This window comes from Rutidosis leptorrhynchoides, chromosome 6 (assembly GCF_046630445.1).
Source record: "Rutidosis leptorrhynchoides isolate AG116_Rl617_1_P2 chromosome 6, CSIRO_AGI_Rlap_v1, whole genome shotgun sequence".
NCBI classification, from domain to species: domain Eukaryota; kingdom Viridiplantae; phylum Streptophyta; class Magnoliopsida; order Asterales; family Asteraceae; genus Rutidosis; species Rutidosis leptorrhynchoides.
Genome location: NC_092338.1, coordinates 69566250 through 69585292, shown reverse-complemented (window position 1 = coordinate 69585292; position 19043 = coordinate 69566250). Strand labels below are relative to the sequence as shown.

The 19043-nt window shown below is 34.9% G+C and overlaps 1 protein-coding gene across 1 annotated transcript; it reads left to right on the top strand.

Annotated features, from left to right (window-relative positions):
• Positions 1-2433: 2433 nt before the first annotated feature.
• On the top strand, positions 2434-4909 carry LOC139851873 (uncharacterized). Its single transcript, XM_071841054.1, has 9 exons — positions 2434-2526; positions 2625-2739; positions 3022-3058; positions 3532-3601; positions 3758-3862; positions 3991-4141; positions 4241-4320; positions 4457-4550; positions 4636-4909. The coding sequence occupies exons 1-9, from the start codon at positions 2496-2498 to the stop codon at positions 4718-4720; spliced, it is 768 nt and encodes a 255-aa protein (XP_071697155.1). The 5' UTR covers positions 2434-2495; the 3' UTR covers positions 4721-4909.
• Positions 4910-19043: the final 14134 nt, after the last annotated feature.

Sequence of the window (19043 nt, the reverse complement as noted above, 5' to 3'; positions counted from 1 at the left end):
GTAACATATTGTTATGCACTTTAACAACAACTATAATAGCTATCGTTAAAGAAAATTTCTAATTACTGCTATAATTGTGACTATCAACCATGGATGTTACGAATTTCAACAATGATTTTGCGTGATCCATATTTTGTCATTATTTTTATTAACTATTCAAATGTCTATTTTTTATTTTCTGTTTGTCTTAAAACAATGTTTGCATCGTTTTGTTGTGTCGTTTGCAAGTTTCTCTTAAGTCTTCCCATCCTTTAACTTTAGGTACTTGGAATAATATTGTTCGTGCGAGAAAAATTATTGAGGATTTGCAAGTGCCTTTCATAGCTTCATTCGAGAAGACAATCGGTGAAGGAAGTTCTATCTCTTATGGCAACGATCATTGGATTGGTAACAACTGTTTACGCGTGCTATTTCCTAGACTTTTCAGATTGAATATGCGTTCTGATGCTTCGGTTAAAGACCGTTTGGGCAATGCTGCTATCGATACTGCGGTGGATGGTGCTGCTGCTGCGGTACCTTCCTGGAATGGGTCTGAGCTCCTTCCAGTAGAACACTTCGCGAATTGCAGTCATTATCTAGCCTAATGGAAAACACTATTTTGGATCATAAAAAATCAGATGGTTGAAGTGGAATTTAGCTTCAAATGAAAAATTCACGTTGAAGAATCTATCATCACTCATTGATGCTCGTGTGCTTCCTGCTCCCAACAATCAAAATGATGTAACTTGTCGTAGCCCTCTTATCCCGAAAAAAATGAATTATTTGTATGGCGTGTTCTCAAAAAGAGATTGCCCCTTACGAATAGAATTGGACAAAAGAGGTATGAACCTACATATGGTTCGGTGACCTATTTGTGATGATGACTTAGAATTGGTGGATAATACACTTATTTTTTGTAATCATGCGCAAGAGGTATGGAAACGTGTGTTCAAATGGTGGAATCGTGGCAACTTTACCAACTTCTCTATCCCCGAATTACTTCGAGATAACCCGTCCGGGTATTCATCCATATGGCAAGCGGTCGTTACGGCTAGTGCGTATTTAATTTGGAAGAACCGAAACAATATAGTTTTTCAAGGAAAATGTTGAAACGCTCTGGTCACTTTTAATGAAATCTAAATTATCTCTATTAATTGGATCTCTCGTAGAGTAAAGGGGTTCCAGATGCATATTTTTCATAGAATATATATGGGTTAGTGATGCAATCTCTTCATCGTCTAACCTTCATATATGTTTTTTCGTGTGTAGCGTTGTTTGGTTTGAAGGGTTAGCATTCTTTTCGGTTTGGCCCATGCACATGTTGTAACTCTTGTTCTTGTTTCGATGTTAACATATTCCGTTTGAATTGCTTTTTCCAAAAAAAAAAAAAAAAAAAAAAGGTAATTAGTATATGTGATGTAATTTTTTTTTGTGCAAAAATTGATATATCTTTAAAATTGGTATCTACTCTCTAGGTCGATTGAAGAGGACCTAAAATATAATTAACCTAAAGATAAAGGTACAACTTATTCGCTATCCATTTTATACTATTCTATTTTCATACGGGGTAATTAATAATTAATAAAAGAAGCCACACGCACCATTTGTGTTCCTCTTGGTGTTTCCGTTCTACCATCTTCAGGTACTTGCTGATCTCAATTTCCTTATCGATCTAATTAATAATTTGATTCGACAGTCACCTATATTTTATGTATATACTAATATACGCGTTAATACTTTGTGTATCTGTGATGTGTGTATATTTATCTGCGTTAGATATAGTGGTAACGTTATTGTTTTTGATTAGTTTTATGAATTATTGTTATTGTATTTCTCGAGTAATTAACAAAATGAAGAAGTTTATTTATTAATTCACTTACGAAATTAGAGTAAATATGAGAATTTTACTCGTTTTTGTACCTCAAAATCGATGTAATTTAGGTTATGTATATCGTTAGATGGTCCTCAGTTCAGTATATAGTTAAAAACCTAAAATCAATAGCCTAGATTTTTAATTTGAGGTTTGAGAGTTACTAAAAAGAATTTATGCATATGGCAGAGAATTATTACAAAAGTACTCTAAAAAACTACTAGTAAATAGCAAGTTACTGAAAAGGGGTGTTTGGGATATTTGCTAGCTAAAATGACAAATCTATGAATTTGTTATTGTTAATTGGTCCAAAAAAAATCTGGTATATATAAGATTTTTTTTTATTATATATATTTGAGGTTTTGAGTAAATGCTCACTCTAACAAAGCAATTTCTATAATTAATACTTCGAGTAACCTCACTAAGGTTACTAGAAGTAATTTGCTTGTTTACAAGATAGGGTGAAGATATTATTTGCCAGCCATACGTAACTCTTCAAAAATTTGTTGGTTGTTCTAATGTTAGTAGTAGTGGTTTCTTCTGATATGATAGTTGAATTAAAGTTGAAGTCGATGTGTAGGGTTTCTTCATAGCAGGTTATATCTGTGTGGCTGCTGTAGCTGGCTGCATTTCTTTGATAACTAATATGAGTTTCAGTGGCCCATCTATCAACTCTGGTTAGTTTTATCAGAATTAAGTATTTGTTTGTGTGTACCTTATTCTTTTATTTCTATTCATTTGCAAAATTGCAACATTTAATGCCTGCAAATTAAAGGTGGCAGGACTGCCAGAAGGGTATTTGAGTTTGGACGCACGTATGTTGTGAAACCTAAAGGCAAACACCAGGCGACCATTGTTTGGTTGCATGGTCTCGGTGATAATGGTGCAAGGTAATTTGATTTTATTAACTTATAGTAAGTTAGTAGCAATAACATTATATATATGCCACCACACCTTTACAAGAGTTTGGTATCTTCACATATGGTTTAGGTTTACACATAGAGAGTTGATATTCAAATAGCCATATTTATGTTCATTTTCTGGTAGGGTGTTGTTAACCGCGTATACAATGTTTTGACATTTAGTATTGTTTCTAAATGAATGAAGTATTAATTAATTAAGAGCAACTGACATCCATATTTTGTCCTTTTTTAATTCTTTTATTCTTGCAGCTGGTCACAGCTCTTGGAGACACTTCCTCTTCCAAATGTAAGGACAAGTTCACCATAAGATTGTTTTAGATCGCTCAGTAACACCACTAAGGCCTCATTTGGGAACATTTACGTTTTCTGCTTTTGTAATTACACCTTTAGTAAAATGAAACATTCTTTAGCAAGATTTTATGTATATCTGGAAACCAAATTTTTGGTGTGCTGTTCAAGTAGTATAATTGGTTGCTTCCAGGACTTTTATATTTATATATTTTAATATATTAGAGGTTCAAAGCTAGTAAGACACAACTATTAATTTTGAGCTTACAATGTCAATCTTAGCTTCATATGATGCGTTTTGAGTTTCGTGTCAAACAGAAATCATAAGTTAAATTCGTTATCACACAAATTGTAAACAAAACAGAAAACACAGGTGTTTCTCATTGAGGCAACGCGATTGACCAATAAAAATTTGCTTTCTTATTATGATTCATCATTGATGACACTTTGTACATTGTATATTGTCTGTAGATTAAATGGATATGCCCTACGTCACCGGCTCAACCAGTAACCTTATTCGGCGGCTTTCCCACCACTGCATGTATGCTTAAATGTTTCTAACATTACTTTAGTTTGTGTATATTTGATATCCTAATGTGACTTATGTTAGCGTGCTTCGAGATTGTCTCATTAGCTCGTGTCATTTTACAACTGAAAATGTCAACTTTTGACATGAATGAAATATCATGGATGTCAGGGTTTGATGTAAGTGACCTGTCTGAAAATTCACATCAAGATGTAGAAGGGATGGATGCTTCAGCAGCACATGTTTTGAGTCTTTTGTCTACCGAGCCTCCTAATAGTAAGCCTAATGCATTCTCTTGCTCAGTATATTTTTTATGTACCATCTTTTACATTCTTCAGTTTTTCTTATTTCAGTTTTTGTGGTTTTGATGCTGTTCTTATATCTTACTTTCTTCAATTTTGCAGTCAAACTTGGTGTAGGAGGCTTTAGTATGGGCGCAGCAACTGCTCTGCACTCTGCAACTTGCTTTACCCATGGAAAGTTTGGGAATGGCAACGCATACTCTACTCATTTAGATGTAGTTGTTGGCCTTAGCGGATGGCTTCCATGTGCAAAGTTAGTCTGCTCCCTGTTTTTTAGTTATATTCGTCTTGTTGTCAACCTCTATTTTATTCTATTTGTGTTTATAACGACAGTTCTTCTTTAACTTTTTAGGGATCTGAATAAGAAGGTTGAAGGGGATGAAGCTGCAAGTTGTGCTTCATCATTGCCCATTTTGCTCTGTCATGGCAAAGGTGAACACATTTTGCGTTCTTATTAGCTAACTTAATGACAGTTTCTATTTCTATTCTATATATAATGAAAGTATAAGCCTTTTTCTTTTTGACAAATGTTGTAGTTCATTAATCCTTTCCTGTTATTTGATGGTAGTTGATGATGTGGTGAACTTTCGTTTTGGTGAGAAGTCAGCGCAGAAACTAATTTCAACTGGCTTCAAACATCTGACTTTCAAAACCTATGACTCGTATGTATTCTTCATTTATTATACCCTATTGGTTTTCTTTTATTTATTAGCAAAATAAAAATAAAGTATGCAACTCCTTGTGTAGGCTTGGGCACTACACGATTCCAGAAGAGATGGATGACGTTTGTTCTTGGTTAGCTTCAAAACTAGAACTGGAAGGTAAACAGTAGTTCCATTCATTTGGGAAACAATCTTTGCTTATGTAAACTATGAGTTTGGTGGTTACCTCGCATTTTAGCTTAAACGTGCGTATGGCAGAGCATTAGTTCATCACATATCTTATAACCTGCATTCGTTTTGTGGATTCTTAATGTAACATTTATCTTAATTGCTGACTTCATCAGTTCTATTCAGTAGTATTACTTTGGAGCTTTCTCAGAGCTGTAGTTTTACAAGTTAACATTTAAAACTACAATATGGTAACGCTTCTCATCTTGTGAAAAGCGCAAGTTATTTCTTTACTAGACTTGTACGATGACTGCAAAATGCTTTAGATACCGGTTATTAACATCATCAAGCCTTTAGACCTTTAGTCAATGTTAACGGGGAAATTATACTCTGCAATGTATAATCGGATAAGGTTTTCACTGTTCAACCTATTCAGGGAACGGGAATATTTTTTAATTGGATGTACGTTGCTTAATCTGGTTATCCTTTGACCCTTTTCCTGGCCAATGTGCACCTCCATTTGGGTTCAAAAAGCTAGACGTTAAATTAAAAAGAAATTGTCGGCAATTATCGGAAATCTCTATCTAGAGCTATGACATATTTTAGATGATCTTCTAGGTCAAAACCGGTGCCATCGTAAATTTAAGGTGACGAGTGGTAAAACTTAAGTGGTGCTTGATGATGTGCATAGCCCATCATGTTTGCTTATTGGGCTTGCACTTGGGCTTGAGATAGGATAGACCCATGATCCTCCCTCAAAACCCCAATTCCCCTCTATAACTAGAGGGGTCATCCTCACTATTCCATCCCATCTTATCTCCACTTGTCTCATCCTCTCATTCTCACACACACACATCTAAGGGTTTTTGCCTTCCAAGGGATTTTTTCCTTTGGCCAATCTATCCTGACTAACGGGACGACCACCAACCATTGACCACCCTCTCTAGATCATCATTTTGAGTCGGGTTATCACGGTACACTGGATCGGATGGTTAATGTCGTTGAATCTTAAAAACCCCTCTTTCGTTGATTCAAGCGTACTTCTACCTTAGCCGCGGACTTATTCTTGATCAGTGATATATTAGTGTTCGTTTTTGGAAGAAAAAGTTAGAAACCCATGCACGTTTTACGTTGAAGTTCTACAGTGTAATTTATATGGCCGTAAATTTACAGTGAACACTGTAACTTTATCGTGAGCCTTTTTAAAGAAATATGATTTTCCGATTGTTGTGTAACGGTTCTTACAATCATTTTGGCACGACTCGTGGTTAAGAGGTGCAACACTAAAAGAGCAAATCTCTGGCCTATATAGAATGTCAAACACAAACCCATTTCACATCAATTGTATGTTGCACATGAAGGCTCATGTTTTTGGCACTTTGGTCAAACAACTCCATTACAATGAGGAAAGAGAGGCGTTGGTTTTTTTATCCATGTTAAATTAGGTGGTATTGAATCCTATGGTTGATGATTCCATAACAATACGAGCTCGTAGTGAAGGAATGCAATTGTTTTTTTTTCTTTCTTTTTTTTCTTTTTTCGAAAGCTATGATTTTATTAAATAATTGGGCCAATACCTATCATATATACAACAGCCCACAAGCCATGGGCATTAGCAGACTGCCAAGGTACAGGATAAAATTACAAATACATGAATACAACCCAACTTCAAGCCTTCAAATCCAGCTCCTCAATACTTTACATGTCTGCAAACAACCAACACTTAACCAATGAATCAACTCTCCGGTCTTCGAAGCAACCTTGAAGCATCTTGAATCGATTAGAAAGCCACAAATGAGATAAAGCCTTGAGATGAACCATAATGTCTTCGTTTATAATCGCATGCCTAGAATCCCTTGTTGAATGCACAAGTTTGTTGCGTCATTTTCAAATCAACCATAAGAGCAGGGCCGGACTTTAGGCGGGGCTGAAGGTGCAACAGCACCTGGGCAACATAATCCAAAGGGCATCATAGTATTAGTCCAGTTTTGTATATACTAGGTCCATTAAGCCCGACATTTTAGCCCATATAAATAATAAATTGTTTTGCAAAAACTAAAAAAACCCACTATTCCATATCATTATTTCAAATCGAGACTGGAAGCTAAAAATTAATTACGGAGTATAATTGATTCGTCGTATCAGTATCACTAGGGCATCCAAACGTCCTCTGTTCTCATTTTAGCCCATATAAATAATAAATTCGTCTATCAAATGTAGATTATGATAAATTGATTGAAGTTTTTGCATCAAAAAAATGCTCGTGGACATCATTTAAGGTGATTTGTAGTTCCGAACATGTGTATTTGAATCGTATTTGTTAAATAAAACCGGCGTGGGGATGAGCCGTCTATCTTGACTAGGTTCCAAACCCCTAAATATTTGTGTTGTGCTATTATTATATTATGAGGGGGGCAGGGGGCATATTTTTGAGATGTTCGCATTGGGGCATCCAAATTTTCAGGACCGACCCTGCATAAGAGTATGAATCTTGTTGCTAGGAAAGCTTTACTAACAATTGGTGTAAAAGTTGAAAGTTTGGTGAACTCAAAACATTTTGAACTCCATTAGGGACTGAATCAATAGGGACTGAATCAATGATATTCCGCCATGCTAGTATGCTTCTCCAAAGTGGTGTTGTAAATCTACATTTTACAAAAAAGGTGCTCTAAATCCTCCTTTTCTTTTTCACAAATGGGCAGAGATGACTCTAATGATACTCCACGACTCACCAGATTTGTTCGAGTGGCTAATGTGTCGAGTGATAACCTCCAAACAAAGACTGAAAGACATTTACCTTTTGTAAAATGCATGATAACCATACAACAATATTTAGAGGACATACACTCCCTAGTGTTTCTTTAATGAAAGTAATTTCACCTTCAAATGCCTTTGGAATTTAGGTTCCAAAACCACCCATCTTCGTTAAGAGAAAGCAAAGGAGCATCAACAAGCAGCTCTGTAAGGCTGTTAAATTCATCCAAGGCTCAACCTCTTATTATGTTTCGCCATTTCCAGTTCCCAATTAGACAAGAAGTTCCATTACTAATTCTATCCGAAACTAAAAGTGTTTTGTTGCGTTCGAGAGCAAACAACCTTGGAAACATGATTTTGAGTGGTACATTGTAGTTTGAAACCCAAACATCATGCCAGAACACGAAACCGAAACCATTCACAATTTTGCAAGTAATAGATGTGGTAAAAAAGACACCCAAACTATCATTTTCGATGCCACTTTTCTTAATGATATTTCAAATCGTTATGCTTGAGGCAGCAGATGCGGGGTCAAGATTGTTGAGAAAAGCGACACCGAATTATAGCAAACCGCTAGTAATAATTGAAATAACGATAATAATAGGACACCAAGATTTAACGTGGAAAACCCCAATAGGGTAAAAACCACGGGCAAAGAAAGAAACGTTTCACTAATAAGAATAATAGGAATTACACTTCTATCTAATTACAAGGATAAACACTAATCTTTATATCTCTTGTAGTTAGTAGATTACTCACAAACTCTCTATTTAAGCTTTTAGTACAAGGAGAATGAATTATGGGATACTTGAACCTACTTGTAAAATCCTTTATTTATAGCATATGGCAATGGCTTTATGGTAAATAAAGAACACAAGTTGGTTGGTGTTAATTATCATGATCCATCGAATGTTATCATAGTAATACTACCTACTTCAAATACAAATTGTATTTGACCACTTCAGCACACAATCCAATTACTTCAAGAATATTCAAGTTGTAGGCGCCTGCAATGCATTCCTCATTCATACATATGTATATGAAATCAAATTGGACACTACTTAGGTAAAGTTGGCAACTTTTACCAAGTCAAATATTTGCACCATGTGCATGTTGACTATCAACCATCCACTTGCAAACTTTTTATTATTTTAACAATCTCCCACTTGAAGATTTGATTGTAACTCAATCAATCTTCACACGATAATCCTTCCTTGCCAATGATGTTGCTTATGTTTCCGCTAGGCCGCATGAGGAACGGCACCAAACAAACTTGTCACGGTTGATTGACTTTGTTAGAAAATCGGCCACATTGTCGTCAGTATGAATTTTCTGCATATCCACGGTTCCTTCTTCCACTTTCTCACGAACGAAGTGATACTGAACTCGTATATGCTTTGTCTTTGAATGAAATGCCTGATTCCTTGCAAGATGCAAGGCACTCTGGTTGTCACAAAATAGAGTGATATTCTTTTGTTTGTGTCCGAGTTCCTCCAACAACATCTTCAACCATACTGCCTCTTTAGTAGCTTGAGTAGCTGCTACATATTCTGCCTCTGTTGTTGACGTCGCCACAACTGACTGTAGTTTTGAAACCCAGCTTACTATTCCACCACAAAGTGTGAAAACATATGCAGTGGTAGATTTACTTTTATCGATATCACCTGCATAATCTGAATCAACATACCCTTTGACAATAAATTTCGGTTCTCCATAACATAATGCAACATCTAAGGTTCCCTTGATGTATTTAAGGATCCTCTTTACCGCATTCCAATGCTCTTTACCATGATTCGCCATGTACCGACTAACTACTCCCACTGCATGTGCAATGTCTGGTCTTGTACATATCATTGCGAACATTAAACTTCCCACTGCTGATGCATACGGTACTCGAGACATCTTCTTCCTCTTGTCTTCACTGCTAGGACACATAACGGAGGATAACTTGAGATTAGTAGGAAGTGAGGTTGAGATTGGCTTACTATCTTACATATTGAAACGCTCCAAGATTTTCCTCAAATAATTCTTTTGAGAAAGCCAAATCTTCCTATTATCTCTGTCTCGGTGAATTTGCATCCCTAGAATCTTGTTTGCGGCACCCAAGTCTTTCATTTCAAACTCCCTAGCCAATTGAGCCTTCAGTTTATTAATACGATCTTTGTTAGGGCCTGCAACCAACATGTCGTCTACATATAACAGCAAAATGACAAAATCATTGTCCCCAAACCTCTTGAAATATGCACAAGGGTCTGCATAAAGTCTGTTATATTCAAGGCTCATTATGAAAGAATCAACTCTCTTGTACCAACATCTCGGCGCCTGTTTGAGACCATACAGAGATTTCTTTAACCTGCAAACCAAGTTCTTTTTTCCTTGTAGTTCAAAACCTTCTGGTTGAAACATATAAATTTCTTCTTCAAGATTTCCATGAAGAAATGCAGTTTTCACATCTAGCTGCTCTAGATGCAAATCAAATGTAGCACACATCGCTATAACTACTCTAATTGTTGTAAGTCGAACCACAGGAGAAAATATTTCATTAAAGTCCGTGCCTTCTTTCTAAGCATATCCTTTAACCACCAGTCTTGCACGATACCGCTCCACTTGATCATCGTTATTTCGCTTGATCTTATACACCCATTTATTTCCAATAGGTTTTCTACCTTTCGGAAATGGCACAAGTTCCCATGTTTTATTTTTATGAAGAGCTTCAATTTCTTCCTGCATAGCCGTCATCCACTGGGATGCATCTGAATGATTCAGCGCCTCGCGAAGAGTTGTTGGCTCTCCTTCCTCTGTTAGAAGACAATATGCAACATTGCTTTCCATAATATAATCTAAGTGCCACCCTGGACGTTTCCTTTCTCGATTAGAAATACGAGTCGATGGAGATTCATCAACGACTACTTGATTTTCATCGTGCTCTGGTACTGCTTCAGAAGAATCTTTATAAAATTCATTTACAACCTGTATCGGTGTAGTTTCTTTTGAAGTGCTAACATCTTTAAGATCTTTGTCTTCCGTAAAGACAACATCTCTGCTGATGACTACTTTGTGGGCAGTGGGGTCCCACAAGCGATACCCCTTAACTCCATCAGCATACCCCAAGAATAAACACTTTCTGGACTTCGGATCCAACTTTGTCATTTCTTGAGAATTGTACATTGTGTACACAGGACTTCCAAATATATGAAGGTTTGAATAATCAACTGGTTTTCCAGTCCACATCTCCATCGGCGATTTCAACTCAATTGCAGTTGACGGTGACCGATTTATCACGTAACAGGCAGTACTGACCGCTTCTGCCCAGAATGATTTCCCCAAGCTTGCAGTTGCCAACATCGCCCTCGTTCTATCTAACAAAGTTCGGTTCATCCGATCTGCCACTCCATTTTGTTGAGGAGTGATAATGCTAAAAACGAACATATATTTCATAGCATTATTCCTCAAGAAAGACAAGCTTTTAGTTGCAATTGTTCTATTTACAAGTGATATTCGTTTAAATAATAAAAGGTGAAGACAAAAGACAGATTCGACGAATTGAAGACGCAAACGACCAAAAAGCTCAAAAGTACAAAAGACAATAAAAAAGGTTCCAATTATTGATAAGAAACGTCTCGAAATTACAAGAGTACAAGATTCAAAACGCAAAGTACAAGATATTAAATTGTACGCAAGGACGTTCGAAAATCCGGAACCGGGACCAGAGTCAACTCTTAACGCTCGACGCAACGGACTAAAAATTATAAGTTAACTATGTATATAAATATAATATAATATATAATTAATTATATTAATTATATATATATTATATTTATAAATAAAAAAACCGTCGGCAGAGAAACTCCAAGGACTGAGCTGTAAAATTAACCTCCGCGACTCGCGGAGTTTGAAGAGTATTTTGCCGCGAGTCGCGGAGCCCCAAATTTCAACTCTGGCTATAAAGCCAACCGAATTCTGATCAAAATCATCAATCTTTTTCTTCTCTTATCATACGTAAAATTTATATATATATATAATTTATATTTTAATTTTAATTTTAATTCTAATAATAAGGGTATGTTAGCGAATGTTGTAAGGGTGTAAGTCGAAATTCTGTCCGTGTAACGCTACACTATTTTTAATCATTGTAAGTTATGTTCAACCTTTTTACATTAATGTCTCGTAGCTAAGTTATTATTATGCTTATTTAAAACGAAGTAATCATGATGTTGGGCTAATTACTAAAATTGGGTAATTGGGCTTTGTACCATAATTGGGGTTTGGACAAAAGAACGACACTTGTGGAAATTAGACTATGGGCTATTAATAGGCTTTATATTTGTTTAACTAAATGAAAGTTTGTTAATGTTAATATAAAGATTTACAATTGGGCGTCCCTATAAATTACCATATACACTCAATCGGACACGATGGGCGGGGTATTTATATGTACGAATAATCGTTCATTTAACCGGACACGGGAATGGATTAATAGCCACTAGAATAATTAAAACAGGGGTGAAATTACATTCAAGGGTAATTGGTGTAATTGTTAACAAAGTAGTAAAACCTTGGTTTACACGCAGTCGATAACCTGGTGTATTCATTAAACAAAGTATTAAAACCTTGTTACAATTCGGATCCCCAATTAGTTGGAATATTTAACTTCGGGTATAATAATAATTTGACAAGGACACTCGCAATTTATATTTATGACTGATGGACTGTTATGGACAAAAACCAGACGGACATATTAAATAATCCAGGACAAAGGACAATTAACCCATGGGCATAAAACTAAAATCAACACGTCAAACATCATGATTACGGAAGTTTAAATAAGCATAATTCTTTTATTTCATATTTAATTTCCTTTATTTTATATTTAATTGCACTTCTAATTATCGCACTTTTATTTATTGTTATTTAATCGCACTTTTAATTATCGTACTTTTTAATTATCGCAATTTTATTTTATCGCACTTTTATTATTCGCAATTTCATTATCGTTATTTACTTTACGCTTTAAATTAAGTCTTTTATTTATTCAATATTTTACATTAGGTTTTACCTGCGACTAAAGTATTAAAATCGACAAACCGGTCATTAAACGGTAAAAACCCCCCCTTTATAATAATAATATTACTTATATATATATTTGTATTTTTATAAAAGTAAACTAATATAGCGTTGAGCTTTGTTTAAAGATTTCCCTGTGGAACGAACCGGACTTACTAAAAACTACACTACTGTACGATTAGGTACACTGCCTATAAGTGTTGTAGCAAGGTTTAAGTATATCCATTCTATAAATAAATAAATATCTTGTGTAAAATTGTATCGTATTTAATAGTGTTTTCTGCTAAAATTAATAACTATTTTATATACACCTCGCATAACATCAAGTATTTTTGGCGCCGCTGCCGGGGAACTATCTTAAAAGCCGGAAGCGCAACGCTAATATAAAAAAAAAAAAGATTTTTTGTTTACTTTTATTAAAATTCGCTTTTGTAAAAATACGTTTTAATTATTCAAAAATATAAAAAGAAAAAAACAAAAATATAAGTATTTTTTTTAAGATTTTGTTAAATATTTAAGTTTTATAAGTTTCTTTATTTTTATTTTAGTTTATAAAAATATAAGTTTAATTTTAATATCTTTTATTTATATAAAAATTAAAAACAGAAAACAGAAAATTAAATAAATAAATAAAGAAAAAAACGCGTTGAAGATAAAACCTGTCAGCTGAAATTCTGAACCCCGCGACTCGCGGGGTTTTCTTTATAAATTACCGCAACTCGCGGAGGCTACCTGACACACGGACAATAACCCTAAACCAGCATTAATTACGAATTATTATTAATTATTAATAATATAAACCATAATTATGTATTATTATTATTATTAGTTTTATTTTTACTTTTACTTTTTATTTATTTTATATTTTGTTTAATTAGTTTTATTAAAATTGTAAAATTAATAGTTTAATAAAATAAATAATATAAAAATAATATTTTTATAAAAATTGTAATTTTTACAACTTTTTGTATATTTTTATATTTTGTACCTTTTTAATCGTTGTAGCGTAATATTTGTATTTTTTAGCTCATATTTAATTTTAAACTTAGTTTTTGCTATAGTTATTTTTACTCCTAGATTTTTAGGTTTTGCCGTAGAATTCCTTAAGTGTTTTTTTTAGACTAAGATTTAGGTACTTTAGAATTTTGCGACGCCTTTTTAAGTTTTAGTTTCTTTTTAAGTTATTTCCATTTGGGATTTAGTTTTTCCTGTAAGCTTTAATATTTTTAGACACCTTTTACTATGTACCAATTATCATTCCAATTAGTAATATCAATTTGCGATTATAATTTTAAGTTAGTTGTAGTAATAAGGTTAGGTTAGTCAAATATTTTTAAGTTTTTATAAGTTTCTTTTATTTTTCCATCACCTTTTATTTTTCAACCATTTTTTTTCTTTTTCAACCTTTTTCGACGAACTCTTTTTCTCTCTTATTTCTCGCCATTCTAGTTTTTAGGACTTAGAATTTTTTCTACTTCTTATCTAAATTTCTTAAAATTACGAAAATTTATTTAAGTGGTTAAATTAATAGACATCAAAATTTTCTGGTTCGTAGTAATAGTTGGATTTGTACGTGGACCGGGTTATTGGAGCCAAACAGTCCTCAATTATATTGAGACCAAACGAATCCTGCCCCTCTGCTGCATCTTTTGGCTATTCGAAACGTGGGCAAAATCAGAAAAGTCTATTGATTGGATAACTTATTATAATTTTTCTTTCCTTTTAAAAACTAATAGGATATTCAGTGAATGCACCGAGCAAGACGTTCATCACCTTTTGTACGTTCACCACCTGTAACTAGATCAAGACATTTAGCAAATATAACCGCCGTTGATTTTTCTTTAGAATCGTCATCCAGTCGACCAAGTACTTCAGTTCAAATTTCCGATAAACCATTTTTTGAACCCGACCTCACAATTGAGAATCCGGAGAATATTCAGGAACGGTTCGTAGATCCTGAACCATTAAACTTTCCTCCGGAGCCACCAATCATTCAAACAGAGATTGTTGAGGAACGTACCATTAAATCAGAATCATCTAGTGATACCGATTCAACAAATTCAATTATGGAGAATCTGGAACCTTTAAGTATGGAAGACCGAATGAGAGCTAAACGCACTGGCCAAGGTCACGCAATTACTCATCCAGACATTAATGCGCCAGATTATGAAATCAAAGGACAAATTCTACACATGGTGACTAATCAATGCCAATTTAGTGGTGCGCCGAAGGAAGATCCAAATGAACATCTACGTACCTTTAATAGGATCTGCACACTATTTAAAATACGAGAAGTAGAGGATGAACAGATATATCTCATGTTATTTCCCTGGACTTTAAAGGGAGAAGCCAAAGATTGGTTGGAATCATTACCTGAAGGGGCGATCGATACATGGGACGTTTTAATTGACAAATTTCTTAAACAATTCTTTCCTGCATCTAAAGCCGTAAGACTTCAAGCAGAAATTGTTACGTTCACACAGAAACCAAATGAAACTCTATATGAGGCGTGGACTAGATATGGAAAGTTGTTAAGAGGATGTCCGCAACATGGTTTAGACACCTGTCAAATAGTACAAATATTCTACCAAGGATGCGACATCACTACAAGAAAAGACATAGATATAGCAGCTGGTGGTTCTATTATGAAGAAAACCGAAACTGATGCTTACAAAATTATTGATAATACTGCTTCCCACTCACATGAGTGGCACCAAGAAAAAGATATCATTAGATCATCTAAAGCAGCTAGAGCCGATTCTAGCCATGACTTAGATTCCATTTCCGCAAAGATAGATGCTGTGGAACGACGAATGGAAAAGATGACTAAAGATATTCACTCAATACGAATTAGTTGTGAGCAGTGTGGAGGACCACATTTGACAAAAGATTGTCTCAGTATTGAATTAACAATGGAACAAAGAGAGAATATTTCATACATAAACCAAAGGCCTGGAAATAATTATCAGAATAATTATCAACCGCCAAGACCGATTTACAATCAAAACCAGAATTATAACCGAAATATTCCATACAACAACCAACAAGTTCCTAGCAATCAACAAGTATCCAATAATACTTACAATCAGCAAAGACCTAATTTTCAAAACAAACCACCACAACAACCCGATGATAAAAAGCCGAATTTAGAAGATATGATGACGAAGCTAGTTGAAACTCAAACACAGTTTTTCACATCTCAGAAACAAACCAATGAACAAAATGCTCAAGCATTTAGAAATCAACAAGCTTCTATTCAAAATCTGGAACAAGAAGTAAGTAACCTAGCAAGGATAATAGGTGAAAGAAAACCGGGAAGTTTACCAAGCGATACAAATGCTAACCCCCGGAATGAAACAGCTAAAGCCATTACCACGAGAAGTGGTACAACACTTAAACCACCTGAAATACCTGTAACTTCTGATGAAACTATTCCTACTCCACAAGAACCACAACCTGATCAAGATAAGGAAAAAGAACCGGTAGTTGAAAAGGTTAATGAAAATAACACAGTTAAGGATAAACCTTATGTTAAACCATACCAACCACCACTTCCTTATCCGAGTAAAATGAAGAAAGAGAAACTTGAAGCCGAGCAATCCAAATTCTTAGATATGTTTAAACAGATAAATGTAAATCTTCCTTTCATTGATGTGATTTCAGGAATGCCTAGATATGCTAAATTCTTGAAAGATCTAATCTCAAATAGAAAGAAAATGGAAGAACTCTCGGCTGTTACTATGAATGCTAATTGTTCAGCAGTGCTGTTGAATAAGATACCAGAAAAATTATCTGATCCAGGAAGTTTCACAATTCCATGTTTTCTGGGTAGTCTTAGTTCAATAGAAGCATTGGCAGACTTAGGTGCTAGTATAAATTTAATGCCGTATTCACTATACACTAAACTAGACCTTGGAGAATTGAAACCAACCAGAATAAGCATACAACTAGCCGATAGATCAATAAAATATCCTAGAGGAATAATGGAGAACATGCTAGTTAAAGTTGGTACTTTAGTATTCCCAGTAGATTTTGTTGTTCTGGACATGGAAGAAGATTCTCAAGTTCCTCTCATATTAGGAAGACCATTCTTAAACACGGCTAAAGCAATGATAGACGTGTTCGGTAAGAAACTGACCCTAAGTATAGAGGATGAGAGTGTTACCTTTTCAGTTGATAGAGCAATGCAACAACCACAATCTGTAGATGATACATGTTATTATATTCAAACTATAGATGCACATGCAGAATTATTAGAAGAATTTCCAGAATTACAAGGGACAGGAGAATGTTCTTTAGGAGAAGGTAATGAACCAATTGATGAAGCTGAAATGTTAGCTACACTTATAGCTAATGGATATGAACCAACAACAGAAGAAATTCAAATGCTAAAAGAAGAAGACAGATATCGATATAAATCATCGATAGAAGAACCTCCGAAATTAGAGTTAAAGCCACTTCCAAACCATTTGGAATACGCTTATTTACATGGTGAATCTGAATTACCTGTAATAATATCGTCTTCTCTTACTGAAAATGAGAAATCACAACTCATTTCTGTGTTGAAAGCTCATAAACCAGCCATTGCATGGAAGATTCATGATATTAAAGGAATAAGTCCTTCGTATTGCACACATAAAATCCTTATGGAAGAAGGTCATAAAACGTATGTGCAACGCCAACGAAGACTAAATCCTAATATGCAAGATGTAGTTAAGAAAGAGATTATTAAACTGCTAGATGCAGGTTTGATATATCCAATTTCTGATAGCCCATGGGTAAGCCCAGTTCAATGCGTGCCTAAGAAGGGTGGTATGACTGTCATTACAAATGAGAAAAATGAGCTTATTCCTACTAGGACTGTAACAGGATGGCGTGTATGTATTGATTATAGAAAATTAAATGACGCCACCAGAAAAGATCACTTTCCCTTACCTTTCATAGATCAAATGTTGGAAAGATTAGCCGGAAATAGTTACTATTGTTTTCTAGATGGATTTTCCGGATATTTTCAAATTCCAATAGCACCCGAGGACCAAGAGAAAACCACATTCACGTGCCCTTATGGTACTTTTTCTTACAAAAGAATGCCATTTGGACTTTGTAACGCCCCTGCAACCTTTCAAAGGTGTATGATGGCGATTTTTCATGACATGATAGAAGAATGCATGGAAGTATTCATGGATGACTTTTCAGTCTTCGGTGATACATTTAAATCATGTCTAGTTAATCTGGAACGAATGCTAATTAGATGCGAAAAATCAAATCTAGTACTTAATTGGGAGAAATGCCATTTCATGGTTAAAGAAGGCATCGTTCTTGGACATAAAATTTCAAAAGAAGGGATTGAAGTGGATAGAGCTAAAGTAGATGTAATTGCTAAACTTCCACATCCCACCAATGTTAGAGGAGTTAGGAGTTTTCTAGGGCATGCCGGTTTTTACCGACGTTTTATAAAAGATTTTTCTAAAATTGCCACTCCTATGAATAAACTCCTAGAAAAGGATGCGCCATTCATCTTTTCAGATGAGTGTATCAAATCTTTTAATATTCTTAAAGAAAAACTCACTAATGCACCAATCATGATAGCACCAAATTGGAATCTACCATTTGAACTAATGTGCGATGCAAGTGATTTTGCAATGGGAGCCGTTTTAGGACAAAGGATTGAAAAACGATTTCAACCTATATATTATGCTAGTAAGACATTACAAGGAGCACAAACAAACTATACAACTACTGAAAAAGAACTCCTTGCTATTGTCTTTGCTTTTGACAAATTTCGATCATATCTCGTTCTAGCAAAAACGGTGGTCTATACCGACCATTCTGCTCTTAGATACCTATTTTCAAAACAAGATGCTAAACCAAGATTAATCCGTTGGATCTTACTCTTACAAGAGTTTGATATTGAAATCCGAGATAAAAGAGGAGCAGAAAATCTCGCCGCTGATCATCTTTCTCGTCTTGAAAATCCCGAATTAGAAGTTCTGAATGAATCGGCCATACAAGACAACTTTCCTGATGAATATCTATTGAAGATAGATTATAAAGAAATCCCATGGTTTGCAGACTATGCAAACTACTTAGTTTGTGGATTCCTTGAAAAAGGATTATCGTACCAAAGACGAGTCTTCAGTGATATAAAACACTATTTCTGGGAAGATCCACATCTGTTTAAAAGTTGTCCCGATGGAATAATACGCCGATGTGTATTTGGAGATGAAGCTAGTAAAATTTTAAACCATTGTCACACAGGACCAACAGGAGGGCATTATGGGCCTCAACTAACCGCAAGAAAAGTTTATGAAGCTGGATTCTATTGGCCTACTATTTACAAAGACGCACACCTTCTTTGAAAATCCTGTGATGCATGTCAAAGGGCCGGAAAAATAAGTCAACGTGATGAAATGCCACAAAATGTCATCCAAGTATGTGAAGTATTTGACATTTGGGGTATTGACTTTATGGGTCCATTTCCAAAATCTCATAATAATCTATATATAC